General features: G+C 44.1%; 1 protein-coding gene across 2 annotated transcripts in view; it reads right to left on the bottom strand.

The window, feature by feature from the left end:
• KIAA1549 (KIAA1549 ortholog) overlaps positions 1-25139 on the bottom strand; it is a 664130-nt gene that overhangs the window by 274999 nt on the left and 363992 nt on the right. For both annotated transcript variants that reach the window (XM_069227988.1, XM_069227989.1), the window contains exons 9-10: positions 20424-20569; positions 12508-12685 (exon numbers count right to left, since the gene is read on the bottom strand). In XM_069227988.1, the coding sequence (XP_069084089.1) occupies positions 12508-12685; positions 20424-20569 (324 nt within the window). The remainder of the gene's footprint in view (positions 1-12507; positions 12686-20423; positions 20570-25139) is intronic.

The following is a 25139-nucleotide window of genomic DNA, read 5'->3' on the forward strand; positions in this document are numbered from 1 at the left end:
GGGGCCTAATGATTTTTATTTTGCAACTGGGGGGCGTGGCGTTAAAACGTTTGGAGACCACTGTTCTAGAGGAAGGTGTACATGACATACAAACACACAGAATCCAAACGTTTCTGCTGTGAGTGATATTTCATACACACAAGTCATTTTAAAGGTTACTGGAAAGGTAAACATACGCATTGCCACCGCGCGAAGTAAATCTGTGCGGCGCCTGAGCTGACACGCAACATGAGGTGTATTTGTAAAGCAAACATTCTCGCCGAAATCATCCCTCATTGCACAGTAATGCATATACAGGCAACAAAGCGGAAAGTCATGGCAGGGAAAGGGCAAACAATAAGAAGAGGAGAGGGTGTGGGAGAGATAGGAAGGGCCTGCAAACACATGCACTCTTAAGGAGAGCTAGAATAAAATATAGTACCCGTACAAGGGGTGGCCGGTGATAGGACACTGGCCGCACAGACAGAAAATTGCACTTGGTCCAAGCTCCATGGGGACCAGAAGACAGGAAAAAGAGAAGAAAAAGTGGAAGCAGCAGGTGGCCGTGACCAATGAGAAGCATGGAAATGAGCGTGACAAGGAAGCCAAACAAAGGTAAGTAACAGTAAGTTTGGGGTGGGCTATAAGCCCGTTTATTAGCTTTTTTTTTTTTTTATTTGAAAAAACTTTCACTGACAATGCATGCATGCTGTAGGCGGAACCTAAAAAGCACTGGGGGTTTAAGGTGCAGGCATGTTCTACAGTACTGATATCTTTTACGAAGAATATTGCAAAAAACTAGGATTCAAGCAGTGGCATGTAGGAGGACTGCAGCACTTAAAAGGAGATGCAGAAAATTCCTGATGAGGGTGTACATGTTCTACAGTACTGATATCTTTTACGAAAAACTAGGATTCAAGCAATGGCATGTAGGAGGACTGCAGCACTTAAAAGGAGATGCAGAAAATTCCTGATGAGGGTGTACTGACGTAATTTTTAAAAAACATATTCTCTGTAGAGAGGCTTACTTGAAGGAAATAGCTTGAAGGGCTTGAGTATATAATACCAAAAAGGATAGTATAATTTTGCAAAGACACACTGAAGGCTATGGAAAACAGTTAAAATTTAAGAGCTCTAATTACTGAAGTTTGTGAGTGGCATAGATGTTCCAATATGTGTAGCTTTCTGAACAAGCTATTGAAAAGCTAGATAAATATCCTAATGTCTCGGAATGGGATCCATATAGTCAACCGGCATATGCATTGCATCCTAAAGCTTTTAGAAAAGGATAAATACATTTAATGCGTATTGGAAAGAAATGGTGGTAAAAGCAAGGGCTAACTACATAGCCTGTCGTGCAACAATAATCATAGATTTATGTGGTGGTTCTTAAAAAAAAAAAAAAAAAACTTCCATACAACAGTAAGGAAATAGTTTTGGAGATGCTCTACATTCATTGGACCATGAACTTCACAGAAAATGAACCTTGATCAAAAACAACAAATAACTTTGGGGATACATTTCAGCAATGGTGTGTCTGTTCATCTTTGAGCTCAGAGCAATGAAACATTCAGCAAAGACAAAAAAACAGACAATTAATATTAGCCATCACATTCAGAAAGGTTGAGTATTCTTGAAGGACAATGGAAGCCATCTTCCTTCCAAAAACCAACCAGCTAATAAGCATTTTTAAAAAACACTCAACAGTAAAAGGGCAGAGACGAGGATACAAAGATTGTTTGAAGAACGGCGATAATGCAGGTCACACAACTGAAAAATCGGTTCACTTGTAATTTGATTGATGGTGGGAGAGAGAATTTGAGGGTAGCACCGATTTTTGCAAGCACCCGAATTACAAATGTATTTACTAATCAAACAATAAGGCTTTAAAATCAGACATCCAACTACAATTTATGCGCCTAATGGAACTGTTCACTTCAGAACTGTAGTTTTAAAGATGACAAATGATTTTTTCACGAATTGACAATCCACAAATCCAATTCAACTTCGTCAATGTGGCTGTTACAGACCTATTACTCGTCAAACATAGATGCCAAGTTAGTACAGGAACTCGTCACTGAAGAACAAATTGGGTTTTAAATGCAGATTACATATAAACAAAGGCTGTCAGCAGCAGTCAGCATTTTAATGGTGTATGTGGAAAAAACACCTTTGTAATAGATTGCTAGTTACACCATGCCTTATTCAGGTTTTGCTACATTTTTGGTTGCAAGGTACTTGGATACTCAACTGCATTGCTTCCCCATCTGTTGCAGCCACCCAAGTATCTCACACCTTTCGTACAGATCGATTTAAGTGCGCCTTCCCATGGCAACCCTCGCATTAGCACATGCTTTTTGGCTTCCACAGATAACGGTCTGAATTCATTTTAGCCTTTTTTTAATCCACTTTGTGGTGAAGGGAAGTAGGTTTCAATCTTGCGCATTATTTAAGTCTCCACTGAGTGCCTCGAAATTAAACATGTTGTGTGTGAAAGACACTTGAACTACTATTTTAGCAACAATATGGATGCACAGCATAATCCCGCCTCGGTCTTTCGATTTCAGGATTTTCTTTGCACCCAGTTTTGTGACGGTGTTCCTTATTTTCTCCCTTGAAAGACATACATGCTGATCTATCTGAAGGTGCGCAGTGCCAGCAGTCAATGTATGTTAACATCATGCTCCGTCTGGGGGTGTTCAAGTTATTTGAACAAGCAAAGAACCTTTGGATAAGCTCTCTTGATTATCACAAGATGGCACGAGGTGGGGATTCGTTTATCGCCCTTATGGAGTTTTACATTAATGCTCAGGTTATCTAGCAATTAAAATAGAGACTCAACGTTAGACTGATTTCCCCCCCCCACCCTCCCCCCAACATTTTCCTTCAAGCACCTCTGAAAAAACAAATCTTCACAACTGATCAAAACCTCTGATGTGCGCATAGCATTACTAGTAAGTAATACTTCTGCCTCTTAGAGAAGGCAGATTCCCTCGGTCTTTATCCAAATGCACAATACGATTGTAAAGCGGAATGCGACCCGAGGCCAGGAATCCATTTCCTGCCAGCGCTTTTCTCCCATAGCCTGCAGGAGCTGTATAACTGTTTACTCGTTATTGTTTTTTCTACAACATGTGTAGCGTGGTGTTTGACTCTTGACTGGCCTAGACAAATACAGAGTTCTTGTACAAATGCTCAATGTATGGCCTGTGGACAACGTGCCAGCTGACAGACCTTATAATGTGACCCTCCTCGCACTTCCTAGAAGCGCTTGTGATGCTTTTTTGTAGAGCCCTGGCTTCACCTGACTGAGTTAAGGGGCGCCGTGGGCTGCTTGGCAGCTGGTGCAGGCTCAGCTGGCAGGGCTGTTTGCTGCTGCAGATCCAGTGGTACTGCGGCGAGGGGCCGCTGTGCATCATCTGTATCCTGGGCAACAAATGCACTGCTTGCTCACTCGTCCTCAGTAACGTAATTTCCTAAGGTGCTGGTGGCAGATCAGTGAACCAAGGTACCTTGGGTGTTCAGTGCTTGGGTCTTCGAGCATGGCAGTAGTGTTACCTTCTGGTGTGGATGGAGTATGGAGCTTCTTTTTTTACGTGTCTCAGGACTGGTGGTGCCCTTAGCAGTCATGCGCTATAAATCCTTCCCATAGGCGAATCACTCGCTTTTTGCCTGAGATTCCGCAGCTACGAATGACGTTTGCTACGAACGGGTCACTGACATCGAACACAGGAAGAGAAGGGATCCCTGCACAATGGGCTGTTACACCTGCCTACAGCAGCGGATACCTTAATTATGAGTATAAAGGGGGTTGTGATTCCCCAGGACAGGGGCCCTGACAAATCGCTTACCCAGGAGGTCTGGTAAGAAATACCCTTACTTGGGCCTTTACTCGGAGACTGGGAACATCCGGAACAACGACTCTGGACCCATAATGTCGTTGTTAAAGCAACGCAGATGCATAGTTAAGGCAGCGAAAAAGAGTCAGCATCGTCAGAGGACGCGGTCAAGTAAGTGGGGCTGGGGCGGGGCTAGGGGTAGTTTTTAGGGATTGGAGGTGGATTAAGGGTTTGGCGTGGTTAAGGCAGAGAAAAAGGGAGTCAATATCGGAAGCCGACGCAGTCAGGTAAGTGGGGCTGGGGCAGGGTTAGTTTTTAGGGTTGGGGTGGATTCAGGGGAGGTGGGTGGATTAAGGGCTGGGGTGGATTAAGGGTTTGGGGTGGGGGGAGGTCGGGTACTTCTGGTTTTTAGGGGTGGGGGGATCTGGGCAATTCTGTTTTTAGGGGCAGGGTCAGGGTACATTTGTTTTTGGGGGTGGTCAATTGGGGCAGTTTTGTTTTTTTGGGGTGAGGGGTCGGGTAGTTTGGTTTTTGGGGTCGGGTAGTTGGGTTTTTGGGGGTTGGGGAAGTAAGTTTTTGGGGTCAGGGTAGTTTGATTTTTGGGGGTTAAGAACAGGGTAGATTGGTTTTTGGGGGGTCAAGGTAGCTTGGTTTTTGGGGGTGGGAGATCGGGTAGTTTATTTTTTGGGGTGGGGGATTGGGGTAGTTTGTTTTTTGTGGGTGGGGGGTCGGGGTAGTTAGTGTTTTTGGGGGTGGGGGTCGGGTAGTTTTGTTTTTAGGGGCGGGTAGTTTTATTTTTGGGGATGAGGTTGGTTGTTTTTATGGCAGGTGGGGGTAGGTTTTAGGGCTCTGCGTGGGTGGGGGTATCGGGGTAGTTGTATTTTTAGGGCGGGTGAGGAGGATTGGCATGCAAAAACCACACATGCCGCTCCACACATCCCTTTACTAGGCATGCCTTAACAACGAAAAATCATAGTAAGGGCATTCGTGGAAACAACGCAGTTGTTGTTCCGACCGCGTTGTTCAGGCATGCGTGATTGGCGCATGTGTTGTTCGATCATATATTCCTCAGACACCTCTTGATAGAGACAACTGTAGATGGTAGTGATTAAGAGACATGTTTTAACAACAGTGTGTTTGAAATGTACTTTAAAAGATTAAGGGGGTTATTGCAACTTTGGAGGAGGTGTTAATCCGTCCCAAAAGTGACGGTACAGTGACGAATATACCACCAGCCGTATTACGAGTTCCATAGGATTTAATGGACTCGTAATACTGCTGGTGGTATATCCGTCACTTTACCGTCACTTTTGGGACAGATTAACACCTCCTCCAAAGTTGTAATAACCCCCTAAATATTTAAAAAACATTTTTATTTGAACCACAAACCAACATTTAAAGTGAATTAGAAATCTACTATATTTTAAGAAATTTGACGGGTGGTATCTACCTACTTTAAATGTGCCATATTCCTGTAATGTTGTTTTACACTTTCTTAAAAAGGCCCCACGTTTCCTATGGCATTTGTCTCTGTAGCCTATGCACTTAGGACCAAATGCCTTACGTGACACCTAGGGGCAAAGCTTCACTAAAAAAAGTATTCTTTAGCAACCAGTTGGATACAGGTGCTTTCAATCGGGAATGTCAAGGTGGCTGTCGGGTTTTTCCCAGGATTTTTACATGCACACAGACAAACACACACACACACACACACACTCTCCTTTGTTTTAAAGTTATTAAAACTGTTGGTTATTTTACAACATATTGTCTTTTAAGTAACAATAACAATCCGTACTGCTATCCCTTCCACTGTCCCTTAAACCCCCTCATACTCTGCATCTCAAATAATATATTTTACTATGATATGGCATTGTGATTGTTAGGAAATTTAAAGCTCACCCCTCACCCCCCACCCCCTCGCCATCCTTACTGATCAAGCTCATTCAAAACAGCTCCTCTTGAAGGACCTCTAGAATGCCTTGTAAAAATGCCTTTGAACGCTAGCCTCCCTGGAGCAAACATGTAAGATCACTGGTACTTACAGAATGCATCATATGATTGACACTTCTAACATTTCTTGGGAGAAAATGTAATCTCAGACTCTTTCTTTTGATATAAATACATTTCACAAGAGTGCACAGCCGTGTTAAGTTTTCTTTATGACTCTGGTTCAATGGTTGCTACTTAGGTAAATCATCTTGTTCCTTTCCAACATATATGCAGCCTTACAAAGTCCTTTTACGCATCTTGGAAAATGTTGGCAAGTACCTTGCTGATAACAGATACTTGTGCACATTCGGGAGCAACTTCTACTCGGTCGTCTACTTGACTTAGAATAGTGGCAGAAAGGTTATAAAACCGATGTGCTTTAAAGTGCTTGCACAGTTATGTATATATGAATTTCATACTTAATAATGGCCAAATCTAGCCAAGGAGTAACGTAGCGATGGGGTGGGGAAAGGTTTCGGTCATGCAATGTAACTGGTGAATAATTCAGGATGGCGAGGGCTGTACGGATTTGGAAACTTGTCAGCTGCATCCTCCCATCTTTAAATATGAAAATCTCTGTGCAACAAATGGGGGCTATGTAACAAAACAGCTAAACTGATACACAGTTTATGAAAGTGTTTCTTGGTTATTTGAAGACTGACAGTTTTACAGATCAAAAGACACGGGTGAGTGAAATCCCACAAATCACTATTTGAAAGGAAAACGATAATTGTAAGATGCACATTTACACTAACATACCAATTAAATACCAAAGCAATGAAGTGCATCCACTAACATCCATCACATATGTCATTTAGAGCCTAGATAGTTTTTTTCAAGGACAGATACAATATTTGAAAATATTATAAACCCAAAAAACAAACATGTCTGTGTATGTTCTATGACAAACAAAGGGATGCATGAATGGGGTATTGGTGACTTCAGTCAGTCAGTCAAAAATCTTTACTGGGTTAAAATAATCATCCATAAAAAGTACAGAATAAATAATGTACAACAAATAAAACAATTTTGTAAAATTAATTACTGCAGTATGCAACCTAGTAAAAATCATGTCTACCCTCACAATGTGAGAAGACATCTAACCTAACATTATACTCCGGGGTTTCACGGCCACCCTGTGTAAGGAGTCCACATGTAAAATAGTCTCATCATCTGATAATTGCAATAAAAGCAGACAAACGGCATATACTCACTACATTTTAATCTTAAAAGTGGTATTAAAACATGCAACGTGTAAGCACCGTAACATTAACAAAAATATGTGAAGTGCGGCATAGATTGCCTAGATATATCATCGCAAGGACAGTATGTGTTCTCGAGATTTTTCACATAACCTAAAGGAAAGCACCACAAAAATCTCACAGTGTCTGCTCTAAAGCGGAATAATAACGAGAGCTGCCTGTGACCTGCGGTAGGTAGAAGGAGCGAGGATAAGTCAAGGGGATATTCCTGTAGGCAATAATAGTGGATCTGCTCATTTCCCTGCTAACTCTTTGAGATTACTGCCAACTATATTAGGCCTATTTGACGTGCTTTCATGAATGGCACACTATTCTACAAGGTATCAAAGAAGTGCTGCAGATTGATTTTAACATATTCTGATTTGATATACGATGAGCAGGGGATACGCAACCCTTCCTCACATGCGAGAGTTCAAAATAACGTCTCTAGAGAGACCCGCCTCCTCGTTTTTCCAGAATGCGAACCATAACAAGGCTGGCCGTACTCTGCTACACTCTTCTAAGTATGGCATGCCCAGTTATTTATGGGAAATTTGGCTAGAAGCAGACGGCGCAAAAGAAAGAAGGGTCCTAAAGAAACAATCTCCTCCCTCTGAATTCCCTCAACACCCATATCCCAGCCTCATACAGTGTGACAGACGCACTGTGGCTTGCAGATATTCAAAAGTGGAGCAAGCGTGCCGCCCAGCTTTGGTTGCGGGAGGGTACCAATCACTTTGGTAAATTTAGCCCTTTGTTGTATGATATTAGAGACCCAGGAGCCCGTGTCCATAAAGGTAATCCTGAGATAGGAAAAATAATGTGTGCTGCTTAGGGTGTTCTTTACCACAGAAAGAGTAGCTGTCTTCACTTCGTGCCACAGGACATAATGTGTGACTTAGAAAAGTTGGTTCTTAAGTCCAACACTGCCATGAAGTCCACAGATGCAAGTATCAGGAGGCGCAGGGCTCTTGGGGTACATGCCATATGCACTGCGTCATCAACGTTCAAGATTGTGAGCAACAATTTCCCTTTGATTTTTAGAACGTCCGCGGTAATGAAGGATAGAACAGGACAGAATTCATTAATATCGAGCAGCGATAACCCCCCCTTTTTCCCCTAGCGCCTTGAGACCCGCACGGGTGAGTAGCGCGCTTTATAAATGTTAATGATTTGATTTGATTTGATTTGAAAAACAAGGGAGCTAACATGCCCCGGAAGACATCCACAACCCCTGAAACCTCTCCCGCAGAGCGGATTCTGAATCCTGCCTTCAAATCTTTATGTACATGGACCAAGAAACACAGTAACTAGTCCCTGAGATAAGAGTATGTCCCACAGCTTCAATTGGCTGACGCAGTCCACCGGGAGGTTAGGTCCATGAATGCAAAATATAAGGGACCATGTTTGGCCACAGTATATTTCCCGAGGATTAGATTCAGGTTTAGGCATTGCTGAATCATCCCTATGCTGTTCCTAAAGCCATGTTGGCAAGATTATATAACAGATCCCGTAATTCTGTTGTAAATGGCCCTCCCAAGAATTTCAAGGCTGGAGTCGATTAAGGAAATGGACCCAGTTGGGACCAATCACCTTTTTAGGTTGAGCACAGCAGCGCACAAGCGCTGCTTCTCTGACGTGTTGGTATGTATCAGGGCTTTTGACCACACCAACCTCACGCCCATTACTATCACTTGTTCATTGGCTTGCCTTTCAAAAATCCTTTGTTTTCGTTGGTAACTGCTTTACGTTTGTTCCTCCTTAGGGCGGTTGTGTTACCGCCTTGGCCACCGACCCTGTTAACTGGATAACTGCACTTTTGCCGATAACTTTGACTGCAAGAGAACTTCTTTTTCATTTTGTCTCTATCCTCCGCGCTCACTGCGGCGCTTTGAATCGGCTGGCTTATGTCAACTGTTTAACTTTTTATTTTCAGTTTGTGTGGCAAAAAAGTTCCAATTAGAAATTTACAACACTAATAGCTCTAACTAGAGCAAGCGCGAGATCCATTGCATTGCAAAAGCTTGTTTAAATAGTGGTTCTATAATATAAGTACTCCATGTAACAAGAATCCGGTTATGAGCGAGATTATTGAAAACGTTTGTAAGGGTGCCCAAAAATCATTGTTAAAATTTTATTATGTCGGTTGGGACCCCATCGGGACTACGGGCCTTACCACTAATGCTCTGGTTTATTGTGTCCTCTACCTCATTTACACCAACACGAAAGTTTTTTAATCTGCCATAATCAATTGCAAACTCGTTTTGTGGGAAGAGTGCTGCGTAGACGCCAGGGAAATGAGTCTTGCATGTGCTCCTAGTAATGGGACAAGTGACAGGGGACACTAATTGATTTTTACTCTTCAAATTAGACAGTGGCCAAGAAAGATCTCCATCCTTCTGGAAGGCTGATTATGCTAGACTATGCCATTGTGACACCAAAACCTCCTTCCAACGATTAGCAGCAGTTTCTTTATAGTGTTTTAATGCATTGGTCACTGCTAAGGCATCGCTAGGTTTATGGCCAGAGTCCACCCGAGCACTCGATTGGCTGCTGAGCAATTATGATTGAACCATCTCTGCGTGCTTGCTGCAAGGCGAGAGGGCTTTGAAAGAGCTTTCCTAATACTTGAGTATAACCCATTGAGTGCCTCAACAACTGAGAAAAAGACCACTGAGTCAGCTAAACACACTTCCACAAATTCATATTCTCCATAATAACCAAAGTGAAAAATTGGGCAGGGTTGCGCATCTTCCACACCTAATGGAGATTATCCGATGAGGGCTGAATTTCCTGAGCAGCTTTCTCTGCTTTGAATCTATCCTTGCGGTGATGTAAAAAGATCGCTTCCAGACGATTATGATCACTACCTTGCCATGCAATAATGATCCCACTAAATTTTGGGAAACAGAAATATAATCTAACATAGAGGGACGACCACTTCTCCTAAAAGCAGGTACGAATGAACCATTAATCCCCACTACACCAATACCATTCTCCACATTTCAAGACGCTAAATAAGCCTCCAATTCCTGATCTTTTGGGTCAGTTACAGCGCGGGAATGTTTTAAAGAGCAATATGTGCTATGCTTGCTCAGTAGTTTCACATTAAAGTCGCCACCCCTACAGAGGAATATTTGCCGCCCTGCGTGGGTATCCTTATAGAGCATCGGTTTGACATATTCAAACTGGGGAAACTTAGTATTTTGGATGTAAAAAAAAACATTATTATAAAAATTAACAAAGAAAGAGACTCATGTCGATTTTTAGTGATATAACTTGAAAACTACTATATTTATGCTCCAAGGAACTGACGTGTCCCCCTAATGTAACACTCACCCCTGATGGACATCCATGCCGAGATGGTATGGCCGAACAGAAACACTGAAACCCATCAAACCCACGTGACTGAGTAACCCATGTCTCCTGAAACAAGATAATAGCAGAGCCCTGAATAAAGGTTATCCAATCCGGGCGGCTAAATTTAGGGCGTAACCCTGCGATGTTCCAGTTTAACACCCGCAGCGGGGTTAAAGCCATGGAAGAACTCAGAATAATAGAACTGGGCGAGGAGTGAGCATCCTTAAATATGGGGCACTGATGTAGAGACAGATCCCTACATACTGTTATTGGTAATCAATCAACAGCCTCTAAATAAGCCAATGGTGCAAACCTGTTTTCATTAACAAATGAGAAAACCAATGCTGAAGGGGCACAAGGATGAGGATGCAGGGGAATCAGCCTAAAAAATAACCAAGGGGAAGAGCGGTAATTCGGGTCTCAAATTGCTCGTAAAATTCTCTCACGCCTAATATTTTCAGAACACTGAGAGGATTCCTTAAATTTACAACAATAGAGTCACCAGTGATATTTTTCTGTGAGTGGCCCTAGGATTCCTGTTGACCAGGTCTGAGTGGCGGTACACCTGCAAGAACCAGGACATATGGACTAGATCCTGGTGGTAGTCTCCGTACATCAGGATTGCAAGTGCAGTCATGACCCGCCACCCTGTTTCCCCATATCAGTATTGGCCCTGGACCAGCTGCCGGACTTTGATACAGCTGCAGCAGTTGTGTCCATTCCCTTATGTTGCGGGGGTCCCCACAACTTACAGGTTTGGCGAATAATGGTGTCTTGGTTTCAGAGGTCATCAGATCAGTAGTTTTAGCAAAATCCTGATTTATGCTCACTGCTGGACAGCTAGACGCTATTGGACTGATGCCGTATGGCTAGTAGAAACAGTAACACCTCCTTGTCTATCCGGCAGAGCTGTTATAAGGTGTTCAACGCGATCCAATCTGCTCTGTAACAGTTGTAACTTCTCTTACAGAACCATGCAGATCTTATTACAAAGGTCCATATGGGCAGGAAGTCCCACAAACGAATGAGCAAACGTTTGTTTTAACTGCAACTGTTTGTACTTGCGGACCTTCATGGTTGGCATGCTGTGTTTTTTCTTTATTCTTATGCTTAACAGGTGGGCCTTCACCCAATAGAGTGGAGTCCAAGTTGGCAATTGAGGCCGCTGTGTCACTATGTGGCAAATGCTCAGGTCCCATTACAGGTTCGACTGAGTCTGGGGAGGACGGGTGGAATATCAGCGACAATCCTAAAATCTTTATTGCGCTTCCAAAGAGAGCTTGCTCTCCGCAAGTGTGATCTCATTAGAGATGATCCCAACTGCCCTCGCCAGCATATGGTCTATGGTCACTGTTGGCTGTGTTGCACCAGTAATTCAAGTTATTTTGCACTTGCCCATGATTAGTTGAGAAAGAAAAATGCCCAAGTGCACTTACCAGGTAATCTGAAGTGGGGGGGGGGGGGGGGTGGTTAACACTCTGCTGAAATATACACTGCCACACTTTAAAGACAACAAGCCCAGCCTAGCCTCTTCTGGCAGAGGACAAGCTCAGATGGGCTTGCTCTTGGCTCGGGCACTTGCCTGGGCACGTCCCGTGCGATAGAGTTTAAAGAACTCCTAATGCGCTACAGGTGAGGCAAGTGGGCGGGTGAAGGCACGCAGCTCCTGCCACAAGGACAGATGGTGCCTGAAGTCTCGCAGGCCCCGCTGTGCTGCCGTGCTGCTCCCCGCGCTGTTGGTCTGTGCGATGAAGTTTAAAGCGCTCCTAACGCACTACAGGTGAGGCAAGTGGATGGGTAAAGGTAAGGCTAGATGGTGCATGAAGTTTCCCAGGCCCTCAACTGTGCTGCAGGACTTTGTGATGCAATTTAAAGCGCTCATAATGCGCTACAGGTGAGGCAAGTGGACGGGTGAAGGCACACAACGCCTGCCACAAGGATACATGGTTCCTGAAGTTTCTCAGTCACCTCTGTGCTGCTGTGCTGTATTGGTGACTTTTTATATAACAATTCACTCAGAGCTTATTAGAGAACTGGCTCTGAAAAAGCATTAAATAACCAACCACATGCAATATTTAACGCAGACAGTGGGTACTTACGCTGTGCAAGAACTCCTTGGATGCGGTATCCCAAGATGATGGCTGCCCTTTGGATGTTTACTATGTTGATCAGATCTGCAGCTTTAGCAGCCTCAAGCCGCTCACCATGCCCATCTTCCACAAAATATATTAGAGCTGCTGGATTATCTGACCCCTCAAGCCGGGATACATTCACAATCTGAAAATGAACAAACGGTCAAAGATTCATTCAGAAGTTCATTAAAGATCAGGCAATGTAGTTAGGGAAAACACGCAGATGCCAGACAGGGCAATAAGGTGATGAATTGGTGTCATGAAAAGTACAGGTTTTGCCAATTAATGACACTTGTTCTGGATGTTTGTAGTCCGCCTTTTCCCACACTCACTGGATGCCCAGATAGCACCCCTATGTCTGACTCATTATATATTAAAGTTATTAATCCAACATATCAGCACTTATCTCCCAGTGTACTCTTACTGGGTGCAAATAGAAATAGGGAAGGTGTTTAATTTAGACTAGAACAAAGGAGACCGATCTCATCTACAAGAGTCAGAACAGTGTGACTAAAGTTATTTAAGGGTGAGAAAGAAACCTCACTGTCTCCACAGCTTAGCATAATCAATTCCTCAGAAAAGGCTGGCCAAATTCTGACATCAACTCAGTAGTTCACATATTTAGAGTAATGTTTTCAAAATGCAATAGATATATATATATATATATAGATATATATATATTTATTTTTTTACAAAGAGTCAGACCAAACTGGGTGCCACATTACCTAGGAATACGGAGCAGCCCTGACAGCTGCCAAAGAAGTTGTTTTCCTTAGAATTAGGGTCATGGAAAGTGATCAACATCATGCTTGGATGCCTTCGGGAGGAAGGAGGCTCAAGAAAAAAAACATACTCATGACCAGTCTATCAAAGCGTCAGAAACTTGCCCTCCAGCTCAAGTATTACAATAGAGGAAAAAGGGGGTCATTCCTACATTGGCGGGCGACGCCCGCCAAGCGGGAACCGCCACTTGGGAGGTCATTCAGACTTTCCCACTGGGCCGGCGAGCGCCCGCCGGCCCAGCGGGAAAGGCCCTGCAACATTGAAGCCGGCTCCGAATGGAGCCGGCGGTGTTGCAGGGGTGCGACAGGTGCAGTTGCACCCGTCGCGATTTTCACTGTCTGCTATGCAGACAGTGAAAATCATGCTGGGGCCCGGTTAGGGGGCCCCACGACACCCATTCCTGCCATCCTGTTTCTGGCGGTGAAAACCGCCAGAAACAGGCTGGCGGGAAGGGGGTCGGAATCCTGGGCGACCGCGGCTGTCGGAATGCCAGATGAAGCACCGCCAGCCGGTTGGCGGTGCTTCCGGCGACCTCCACCCTGGCGGTCATAGACCGCCAGGGTTGGAATGAGGGCCAAAGTGTCCTTTCTGCATCAGAGTAGAAACCATCTCCAAGCTGATAATGACAAAGCCAGGAACAATCAAAATACCCTTCCAGATCATCACTGTTACCTATCGCCAGAGGCTCAAAGGGCTTGTGAAACAAAACTGACAGAAGTAAAATAAGGTTTAACAAAGCTATAAAGAAATAAGGACAAGCCTCAACAGTTCTTGAAAATAACAGGATTTCACTTGAATTTCCAAAGTCTGTAAGTGGAAGTATATCACCTAGAGATGAAAAAGGGTGATTAACGATGGTTAATAATCTTTACCAAAACAGTGACAAAATCTCAATTACGAAAGTTCCTCTGTGTATAGTAGACCACTGCACAATCTTTCAGGACTATTTTTGAAGACTCCTTCTAATGAGGTTAGTCTAAAAAAAAAAAAACTGTTAGAACGTATTAAACGTCACAAACTAAAATCCCCTTTCAAGAACTTTATAGTATGGTCACATCCATTCTATGTGTTGGGTCTAAGACTAGCTTCCAACTGGTTTAAAATACCTCACAAGGGCACTACTATCTATTATGTTTAACAAGGATGTTGCTCTCAATGATCAGTGGATTATGATGGGGATGGATGGAAGTTTTTTGCTGTTTTTCGAAAAATAAGTTTTGAAATAGTGCAAATCCGGCCCAAATGCAAGAGAGTATCTCACATGAGCACAAATTACATTGCATTTTTTTAAGGCATGGGAAGATATTCCTGGGATCACAGAATGTTGCGTTGAGGCCAGAACTTGAACCTGGTTCCCCAGTTCCAAAGTAGGCAGCTCTGGCCATTTTATGTCATATCTCCTCCAATCACCAGTTAATACAATGCAGTTGTGTTTCAATAAGAAAATCTTAGCTGTGTATAGCTCAACACAATTAACAAACCGCTCTTCATATTGACAAAGGTTGGAATTTATGCAGTTCCTATCAAGAACTTGAAGGAACTTTTGTTTTAACAATAGACTCATAGCAAAGGACAGTTTCAATAAGGTGTAAGTTTATTGTAATGACTCCACCATGGCCCCAAAACCTCTGATGCTTTTTAAATATAGCCTCTCACTTTGTGTATCGTATCTTCAGCCATTCAGCAGCAGTTCACTACCCAGCACCATTCACCCAGAGTTGGAGCCTCCCTTTCCTTCTACCTCCAAACTGTGTCGCTCATGGTGATCAGTAGCCCAATGCCCAATAATACACGGCCCATTGCTGTAGGTTGCTGGCGATACAGTAGTAGGTCATTGTCATATAAACAAATAGTGTGCCCTCATGTCTGTTTTGCTAACGAAACCCCCCTTAAATTGCGTTTTGTGCTTCAGCCATTTCCTCATCTCCCGCAGGGCCGCAAGGAGAGGGGGAAAAGATTGAGGACCAGTGCCCCGCTGGTCAGCCTCTAAGATTTCTGCCTTTCTTAAGGTTCTGCAGCGACTCCAGGGAGCTCGATCCGCTGCTCAGTACTGCAGCAGCATACACAGGCACCATGTCCCAACCAACATTTTGCACTCCGGCCTGCTTCTCCTGGAGGGCACCCGTTGGGACCACGCCTTCAAGGTACCATGGGTAAAATGTTCCTCTTCGCAGTCTCCCCCATTTTCAGGCCTTAAGGATGGCTGCAACAGTCCTAGATCAGGCCATCTGGTCGAGCAGCATTCCCATGGATGGTGGGGAATGCAGCAGAGATGCTGGATTATGCATCCACCATCTGGGCCAGTAAGCCACACCACTGGAGTAAGGGCCATAGGTTTTATTATACACTCCAATGCTTCCTATTTTAATGCATCCGCACAAGGGTGCGCATAATTAAGTGAGAAGATACACTGAAAGTATAGAAAGTGTTTAGAACAATTATTTTTAAAAAACATTTTGTTATATATTGTGTGTACACACACACAAATACATATATAAAGTGATGTTATAGTTAAGCTAACTACAACAAGCGTCCTGCCACACACTGCTTATAATTTTGCATATAACATCACCCATGACATCATTTATGACATCACTAATGACACATTTGCTTTTCCATGGCCAAGCGCAAGAAGTTAGGATGATGACAGAAGTGGAGCTTCAACTAGGGCACCGGCTACATTTATATTTGTAAGTACTTCCCTTTGAGGTTTAATTTCTTTGAAATGAGCATGAGGGCCAGGATGGAACCTCACCTGTGCATTTATCAAAGAAGAGTCCACAGTTTTGCACAAAATGTCTGGACAACAGGAATACTTTCTTCTGGTTAATTAGTAAGTGCTATCTCGTTGGGTGAATTTCTAGTGCATATTCTACACTAACCTGCGTAAAGAACCACAAGGTAACGGCTCCAACAATGTATACTTTAAAGGGGAGGGGGCGGCTCCCCTCCCCGAGCCTATTATGACCCTGGGGACCTCATCGCCCGGGACCAGCATTATTTAAAGGTGAGTGCCCTAGTGCCCACCAAGGGCACCCACAATACACATGTTGGGGGGAGTTTCAGGGACCTGGAGGCCCCAGCTGGCTTCTTGCATGCTATGTGAGCCACCATTGTCCCTACACGGAGGGAGCAGCTATTTGTAACCATCCAGTTATACAGATATTTTACCTTCATTTCTCAAAAACTACTCAACGGATTTACACCAAATCTGATGTAATTTGTTCAGCAGTATTTAATATATTTTCACAGAAAAAGACAAAGATTAACACAGAGCTATAGTTAGGTTTGGCATGCCCCCTTCATGCACAGTTTTGTCATCAATAATTTCACTGCAAATGCTGCAGTGATATTATCAATAATGTCATAGAAGATGTCATGAGTTATGTAATATGTGGGTTAATTAGCAGTACATGGAGAGGGAGCCAGTTATTACTTGAGATAACTATACATGGTGAATTTCAGTAGTTGTTTGTTTCAAAATGGTATGTCTTAGCTGACATTCTCATCTATTTTACTTTAACTTTTGTTTTTTCATTGAATTTCTAAGATTTTTTTTTTTTAAACACAAAGTAATATTTTACCACCATACATGAAGAACGTCACCGACTCACACGGGCTATGCACAGTGTGTGGTTGGCCACACGTCAATGCATTTAACCCCCCCACACACCTGCGGGGAGCCAATCATACACAGCCTTCAGGCGTGTGGGGTTGGGCCATAGGACTTCTTCTACCGCCAGGCCCTGCATCTAACCATTGGCGCAGGCTTCCTCCCCTCCCCAAGCTAATTCAGGTCCCAGAGACCCCATCCCCAAGGGGCATTTTTCATATTTTTTTTTTTATTATTATTGTTTTTTAAAGGGATAGAGCATTCTTCCTCCCCCTACCCGACTCACTTAAGGTCCCTGGGAACCCCATCCCCAGAGGTCTTTTTTCTTTAAATTAAGGGGAGGGTGAGCACAGCCCGCTCCCTGAGTCAATAGTGGCTCCGGTTTGCAACGGGAACTCAAGGGTCTCTACAGTCGGCACCTCTCCTGCTTCAGCTTTTTTTTTTTTTTTGGTCCACCAGGCAGGAGTGAGTCCTGAGTACTAAGTCGGCTGCCACCACATCCTTGTTGATATGGTGGCAGCCGATCAAATCTCACCATTGTTTGCTCAAAAACTACCACACATTTATACCAAATCACAAAAGGCACTCTTTCTGAACCAAGATCTAGCTTTCTACCAAATTTGGTGCAAATCTGTTTAGCCGTTTGGGCTGCAGCTGTGTCTAAAGAGTACCAAAAAGTATCCTGGGGAAGACTGATCGTGAAAGACTGCCTGCTAGCAGACATGTCCAAATTGAAATGCATGCCAGGGAATGAGGAGGGTCACTAAATTTTTTTGATCAGAAATTGTGCTTTGCTTAGGTTTTCCCAATGGGTCCTTTTTTCATGTAATTTTTTCCATTACGCAGGGAGGGACGATGCGCTGAAATAAAGTAATGTTCTCTAGTCTAGAACTCAGTTCGTTATAGAATATTTCAACGTCATGTCTGTTCATGTACCTTTTCCACATCATTACAAATACTTTCGAATATCACAACAGATGGATAACCCTGATTAAATTCTTGTATGCTTACAAGGCCTATCAGGTGTGTTTAAAAAAAAAAAAAAAAGGAACGGTCTTTTACCTGTAACTCCAGATGGCTCGTATGGGTATTTCCATGTATAGTCATAAGCACTAAATATCCCCGCTCATGTGTGGGGACCCCAGAGTATTTCTTCAAAATATCTTCTTAAGTAGAAATGTTTGTCTTTCTTTACAAAGGCCAGCAAAGTCACTTAAGAAGTGGACATATAACGCAACCTATGTACATAGGCTATGCTGGCTGATCTCTCCATCATAAATCAATGAAAAAGCCAGCATATTATAATTTGAGAGCAATTTGTCAACAGAATGAATCTCCCTCACAAACCCCTTTTGCATAATAGGGATGAGGAGAAGAGGGCAGAGTAGCCCCCATAGGCTGCGATTATATGGCTAAAAAAGGAGAATTTGCCTTTAAGAACTCAGAGACCATCAGTATCCCATCATGCACAGCTGGTGGCAGTTGCTTCATTTCTTGTTTCCGGCTCCTGCTGACAGGACCCTGGAGTATTGAGCTTGACATTTTTTTTTCCCCCAGAAAAATTCACTTCTAATTTTCAGTGACAACTCGGTCACTCAACGTCTTTCCCCACCATTTTCTGCCATTTTTGGAAGGAACACTGTATTTTGTATCATCAAAAAATGCCATCTCTTTTCGATGAATGCCCAGACTGTGGGAGGAAAAAGGCCAAGACTGATCCTCACAGAGTGTGTATTCTCAGTCTTCCAGATACCCACATACCTGATTCCCGCAAGACCTTTTCCAGGCGCACCCTACGTGAAAGGGAGAAAATTCACCTTCAAGGTATGGAGAAGCAGAGGAAGCGAAAGTCCAAGTCTTCAGCTGGGACCTTAGGGCGAGGAGAGAGACCGTCCTCTACCAGGGCGGTCATCGGTCTCCGGAGGGCTCTCCAGTCAAAAAAGGCCTGAAAAACATTGTCGGGCTCGGTCGACGTTGAGGGTGTAAATGTCGAGAACAGATGCAGCGCCGACCCGTTCACCCTTTCTCCAAGGATCAACGTCGAAGAGACGCATATCGACGTCAGAGCAAGTGCGACGTTGACACCATTGTTGCAACAAAGAGCATCAACGTTGAGGAGCTTACTTGCGGCGATGCTCCCACACCGCTAACTGTCGAGATCCTTGTTGATCTCAACACAACCTTTGCCATAGATCCAGATCGACGTCGAGACACACCTGATCAAGGTCAAGGAAGAATTCGACGTCGAGACGCTGACATCGATCATCCTCAGTAAGTAGATCACCGTCGAGGAAGTGAAAAAGGTAGATGTCTATCACTGTTTCCGACTCTTTATGCTTACAGGAAGCACGCTCAAAGCGTAGAAGAATTTACAGTTCACCAGACTGATTATTCACACACCTATTCTCCATCAAGGGCACCAGCTGACGTTCCTACAGTGCCATCTACGCTTCTTCCTCCTCAACCGATTCTTCCTCTTCCTACAGCATCTAGAACACCTGATCCTTTAACACCTCCACCACCAGAGGGCCCAGTGTTTTGTTATTTTTCTGATAGCATAATAAAATATACAAAACTATCCATCGTGAAATGGATTGCTTACAGGTGCCTAAGCCTGTGCGAAGAGGACAACAGTTGATAAACAATTTGTGGAGGTAGCGGATGGTAAGTGTTATAAGTCACAAAGAATGATGCTGGAGCCGCCCTTCAACAATGTTGTAAGGAAAAGCATATCAGTCACCACTACCCATTCCCAGCTAAGGCCACCTGGTTCCATGTACAGCTGATGAAACTAGTACTAGCCAACAGCCTCTCAGAACTGTGCAACAGAGGACTCGGGGCAGCTGTCTCGAACCCTAGCACAACAATGTTTTTCAGGCAGCAACCTGCTCCATTCTGACAGAGCAGCAGCTCCCCATTGCTGTATGACATACAACTTTCAGAAGAAGGAAACAGAAAAGCATGGTACTTGAACACACCTTTCTCACTCATAACCCCAAGAGAGTAGGGAACGAAGGGCACACAAGAGGGAGAAAAGGGGAAGGCTCAGCCTCCCTTTTGAGGAAAGGATATAAATTAGGGGAGAAACATAAGGAAGGAGAAAAGCTTAGTGAGTGAAAAAAGCATTTGTATACAATTAGGAATGCAGGAACATATTCTTCTCCTCTAAAGAGAAACCCTGATGCCATAGCAGGAGTGGAAGCAGCCCTGTACGGCAGCAAAGCCTTGTTCGACACTGAATGAAGAAGGAAGGGAGAAACATACAAACTAAAGGATTATCCATAATTTCCAAAATCCAGATAGCCAGAATTTTCAATGAAGGATTGTTTACCTTTTCTCCTAGCGTAATAGCCCCACCATAACATCTGTTTCTGCAAATCGGTTGTCTTAGGGTATGTTACAAGCTTGTGATAATTTTATAGCGGTCCCATGATTTTAAAATAACATAAACCTCTTCAGCAATTTAACAAAAACGGATTGTCCTTACCTGTACAGTACTACTTCCCGCACTGCTGGCACGTTTCCATCTCCGTCCTTGCAATAAGGCCTCACTGACTAGCAGAGCCAGTTTTCTTTCCATCTCTGCTTGAAACACGTCTTCTTGAATCTTTTGTTCATTTACGTCAAGAAGAACTAAGTATCAAAACACAAGAAGGTGACATTGTCTTTCAGTTAATATTTTTGTAAAAGTGAAGAGGCCTTTACATTTGTAGTCTATTTTTGCAAAGCATCTTGTTCATTGATTCACTTCCTTGCAAACAGTTATAACAAACGCTTTATATGCACTATGTTTCTCTTAGGATTGTTTAGAGGCAATTTAGTTCACAGTATTACGCTATAAACCTAACCTAGGAGAAGAACCAGTGGGAGTTTTTTTGTGTGTCGCAAGCATAAGGCAGAAGAATGAAGATGAGTGGTCAACATAGCCTACCAGAGGCAAATCTAAGTTACCACATGGAATGATAGTAGATAGACAGGATGTCTACAATCCTTGCTTAGTGACCCTCCCACCGCTCGCTGAAAATGGAAAGAATCATAAAGGATCTGTAGGCAACAGTCTAACACTGTAGATGACACAAGCTGCACAGTTTAAGGTTGTTCCTCCAGTTCGAGGTGAAAAAAGAACAACAAGCATTTGCAATGCAAGGGGTCTCGCGTTTGCTCAAGTTAGAACTTTTAGCGTTGTAAATTCCTAACTAGACTTTTCTTGCCACATAAATTGAAAATAAAAAGTAAAACAGTTGACATAAAGCCAATTCAAAGCACCATGGCCACCATAAGCATGAGTGCGAAGGAGAGAGATAAAAGGAAAAAGAAGTTCGCTCACAGTCAAACGTATCAGCAATTGTTCAATTACCCATGTAACAGGGTCGAAGGCCAAGGCAGTAACAAACCTGTCTCAAAGAGGAACAAACATAAAGCATTTAAAAAAGATAACAAAGGATTTTTGAAAGGCAAGCCCACGAATGAGTGAATGCGATGGGCGTGTGGTGGGCATGGTTAAAAGACAACAGATGGAGCTTGCATGCTCGACCTTAAAACAGCAGGGATCAATTAGTCTGTTTCAACATCAAGCTTATAACCACAGGAAGAAACTGAGGAAACCCTTTACTACAGAAAACAATTGCTCACTGCTACCTGGAACAACAAAGTGAAACCTCGGAAAGTACTGTAGTTGGTTATTTATTTCTGACCGCCACAGCACAACACAGAAGAGTAATACACTGGTCATTATTTGGTAATCCAGGGGGTTTTCACTAGAACATACAACAAAGAAATTTGTGACGGATGCCTAGCATTACACAATAGACACAAAAGCAAAGTAGATATGCAGAAATGCCACTATTTAGTTCAGTGTATGAAATACTATCTCTCTTATCCTTCATGTACAATACTTAAATCAAACAACTGATAAAATTTAGGAATCCTAAATTACCTGACTTTTCTCCATTTAACTTATGCACTCTCTCCATTCTACAGCGCTAAACTATTCAGTGCCAAGAGACTCCTTATAGAGTATTAACTGTACTTCATAAAATCTCTTAAATAAATAAAATACAGAAAAAGATCCGCAAATTAATTCATAAAAAACCCTTAAATAAACTAAGAACGATTTTGAGGAGAAGGAGGAAAAAATCAAGACAAGAATGTAAACACTGTTGTATGCAGTATTCATTTCACTGAGCTACACAGACTATGTTTTTCTGTTCACTTGCTTGGCCAAAGGGGGTAGAAATGTAATATTTAGGGCTTTTCCCTGCCACAGATATGTTTAACATATTCAAAGACATACACATTATTACAATTCACCTGCAGCGCTTCCATGCGCTGTAGGAAGCTGGCCTGATGTGTGGTGAGCACACCTTATACCAGGTCCAGGTATCCCCTATTAGTGAAGTGTAGACAGTGTCTAGGAAGCCAGGGCTCTCTAGAGGTAGCTGTGAATGAGCAGCTAAGACGTATCTAGGAGACATGCAAAGCTTATGCAATACCACTTTAGTCACACAGCACTTACACACATGAAAGAACCACATAGTGTTACAAAAATAAAGATACTTTATTATACTAACACAAATACTTAGTATTTGTGTTAGTATAATAAAGTATCTTTATTTTTGTAACACTATGTGGTTCTTTCCCCCAACTGGAGGTAAGTAAACAAACTATTATTATACACATTAGTAATCAGTAAGCAGCATTGAAATCAATAGGCATTGGTAAAAGCAATAGCAAATAGTGAGGGCCCTAGGGGAGGGTCAAATCATATACTAAAAACGTTGAAAGTGAAAGGCAGTCCCCCACCAAAGGAAAGGGGATTAGCAGAGGGGAGGTGGAGGAACTTGGAATCCCAAGAAGTGAGTACCACAGTGACCCCCAGCGACCAGGAGAGCAGAGGCAAGTACCTGATTTTCTTCAAATCCAACAGGGGAACTTTGGAAAAGGAGTGTGCAAGATCCAGACAAGACTGGAAGAACCCAAAGGTGGATCCTGGCAGAAGAGGACCGCCAAAGGAAGGGGACCAAATACAGTTTGTGATGGAGTGTCCAGTTGTGGCAGGAGCCAGTACCCACCCTTCTGTGGATGCAGGACCAGGTCGACGGTGGGCGAAGACAGTCAGCAGTGCAGCAGAGGAGGAGCAAGTGATGTCCCACGTCAGTGGTCGCGATGTAGTCGGTCAGTGTTGCTGGAAAACCAGCAACAAGCCTTGGCAAATGCAAAAGCCTGAGACTGTGGTTTTGCAAAGCTGAAGAGGACCAGCAAGGTCCAGGGGTCTCAACCCAAGGAGGTGAGTCCGCGGTGACCCTCAGCAGCTGGGAGAGTCACAAGAAGAGGCGGCAGCCTCTACAGGCAACAGGCACAGGAGTCGCAGTGAGGCCCATTCAGCCCAACTGAAGAAGTGTCCCACGTCGCTGGAGCAGCAGTCAGGAGACTGTGCATTTCAGGAAGAAGTGATGGGGGCCAGGGCTACACAAAGCCTGAAGATCCCTTGGAGGAGGAACAAACAAACCTTGGTAACTGCAAGAGTCACGGTGCACAGGGGTACTGTCCTGAAAGGAAAGGCAAGGGCTTACTGTCTCCCAAGTTGGACAGCTGGTAGAGAGGACCCAGGAGACCACTCCAGACCACCACCTGTGATGCAGGATCCACGCAGCTCGGGGGAGAGAAGATCCACCCAGCCAGTCTTCATTGCAGTTGGTGCCTGCGGATGCAGGGGAGTGACTCCTTCACTCCAAGGAAGATTCCTTCTTACTTCTTGTGCAGGCTGAAAACTCGTCGCCCTCAGAAGATGCGTAGCTGGGGAAATGTGGCAGTTGTTGGAAGGAGACGGAGAAACAATGTTGCAGAGTGGAGTCGCCGCTAAAGTTGCAGATTCTCTGTTCCTAAAGGGTCCAGTTGCAGTCCCTGTGGCCAGAAGATGAAGGAAGCGATGCAGAGGAGTCCTGCTGGAATCTTGCACGTTGAATCTGAGAACCCACCCCAGAAGGAGACCCTAAACAGCATAGGAAGGGGGACTGGGTCACCTAGCAGGATGACCAGCTTCAGGAGGAAGTTGTGACATCACCTACCTGACCCAGCCACTCAGATGCTCCTATGGGCCTCTTCACACCTTGGATTCAAGATGGAAGTACCGAGTGGCCATCTGGAGGAGCTCTGTGCACCACCCCTGGGTTAGTGATGGGCAGGGGAGTGGTCACTCGCCTTTCCATTCGCCAGTTTCACGCCAGAGCAGGGACTGGGGGTCCCTGGACTGGTGCAAACCGATTTATGCAAGAAGGGCACCAGATGTGCCCTTCAAAGCATACCGGTGGCTTAGGGAGGCTACCCCTCCCAAGTCATGTACCACCTATTTTCAAGAAAGATGGTGTTATCTCCCTCTTCCAAAGGAAGTTCTTTGTTCTGCCTTTCTCTGCCTGAGCTGGTCAAGGAGCAAGAGGTCAGACACCTGTCTGAGGGGTGGCAGCAGCACGGCTGCCGGGAAAACCCCAGAATCCACTGGTAGGAGCAATGCGGAGGGTCCTCTAAGGAGCCCCTAAAGTGCATGGAATCATACAACCAATACTGGCAACAGTATTGGGGTATGATTCAGGCATGTTTGTTACCAAACACACCCTGGCTCGGAGTTACCATTATGTAGCTGGACACAGGTAGTGAAAGGTTGAGATGAAAGGGTAGAGCCTGAGGGATGGGACAGGTGTAACCTCTTTCCGCTATGTGGAGGACCCACGGGTCCAAAGTAATTGTCTTCCAGGCCTACAGAAAGGAGGACACTCACTCTACCACACGCTCCTAGTGTCATTATGGAAGAGAACTAACACTGCTTTAATGGGGGTGGATGGGTCCGTTAAAGGAGGAGGAGAGATCCTTAGCCCTTTCCTCTGCATTTATCATTGTACTGGCAGGCCGACATGTTTTGCTGTAGCTGACAGAGTGGCTGGTAAGGTTGTCGCTTCCAAAACGAGAAACCTCAAAAGCGGCTAAACTGCCTGCAGTCGCTCTGGGGTTGAGGCTGCTGAAGAGTGAGTGGGCCATCACCCTTTTGTCTTTGACCCTCTTTAGGAAAGCATTTGCTTTACCACCAAAAAGATGGGTTCCATCAAAAGGCAGGTCCATGAGATTGACCTGAACAATACTAGATGCCCGAGTCATGCATGGCTTCAGACAGAGCTTGAGGTGTCCACTGTGTTGCTATTGAGTCAGCGGC

The sequence above is a fragment of the Pleurodeles waltl genome, chromosome 4_1 (assembly GCF_031143425.1).
Source record: "Pleurodeles waltl isolate 20211129_DDA chromosome 4_1, aPleWal1.hap1.20221129, whole genome shotgun sequence".
In the NCBI taxonomy this organism is placed as follows: Eukaryota; Metazoa; Chordata; class Amphibia; order Caudata; family Salamandridae; genus Pleurodeles; species Pleurodeles waltl.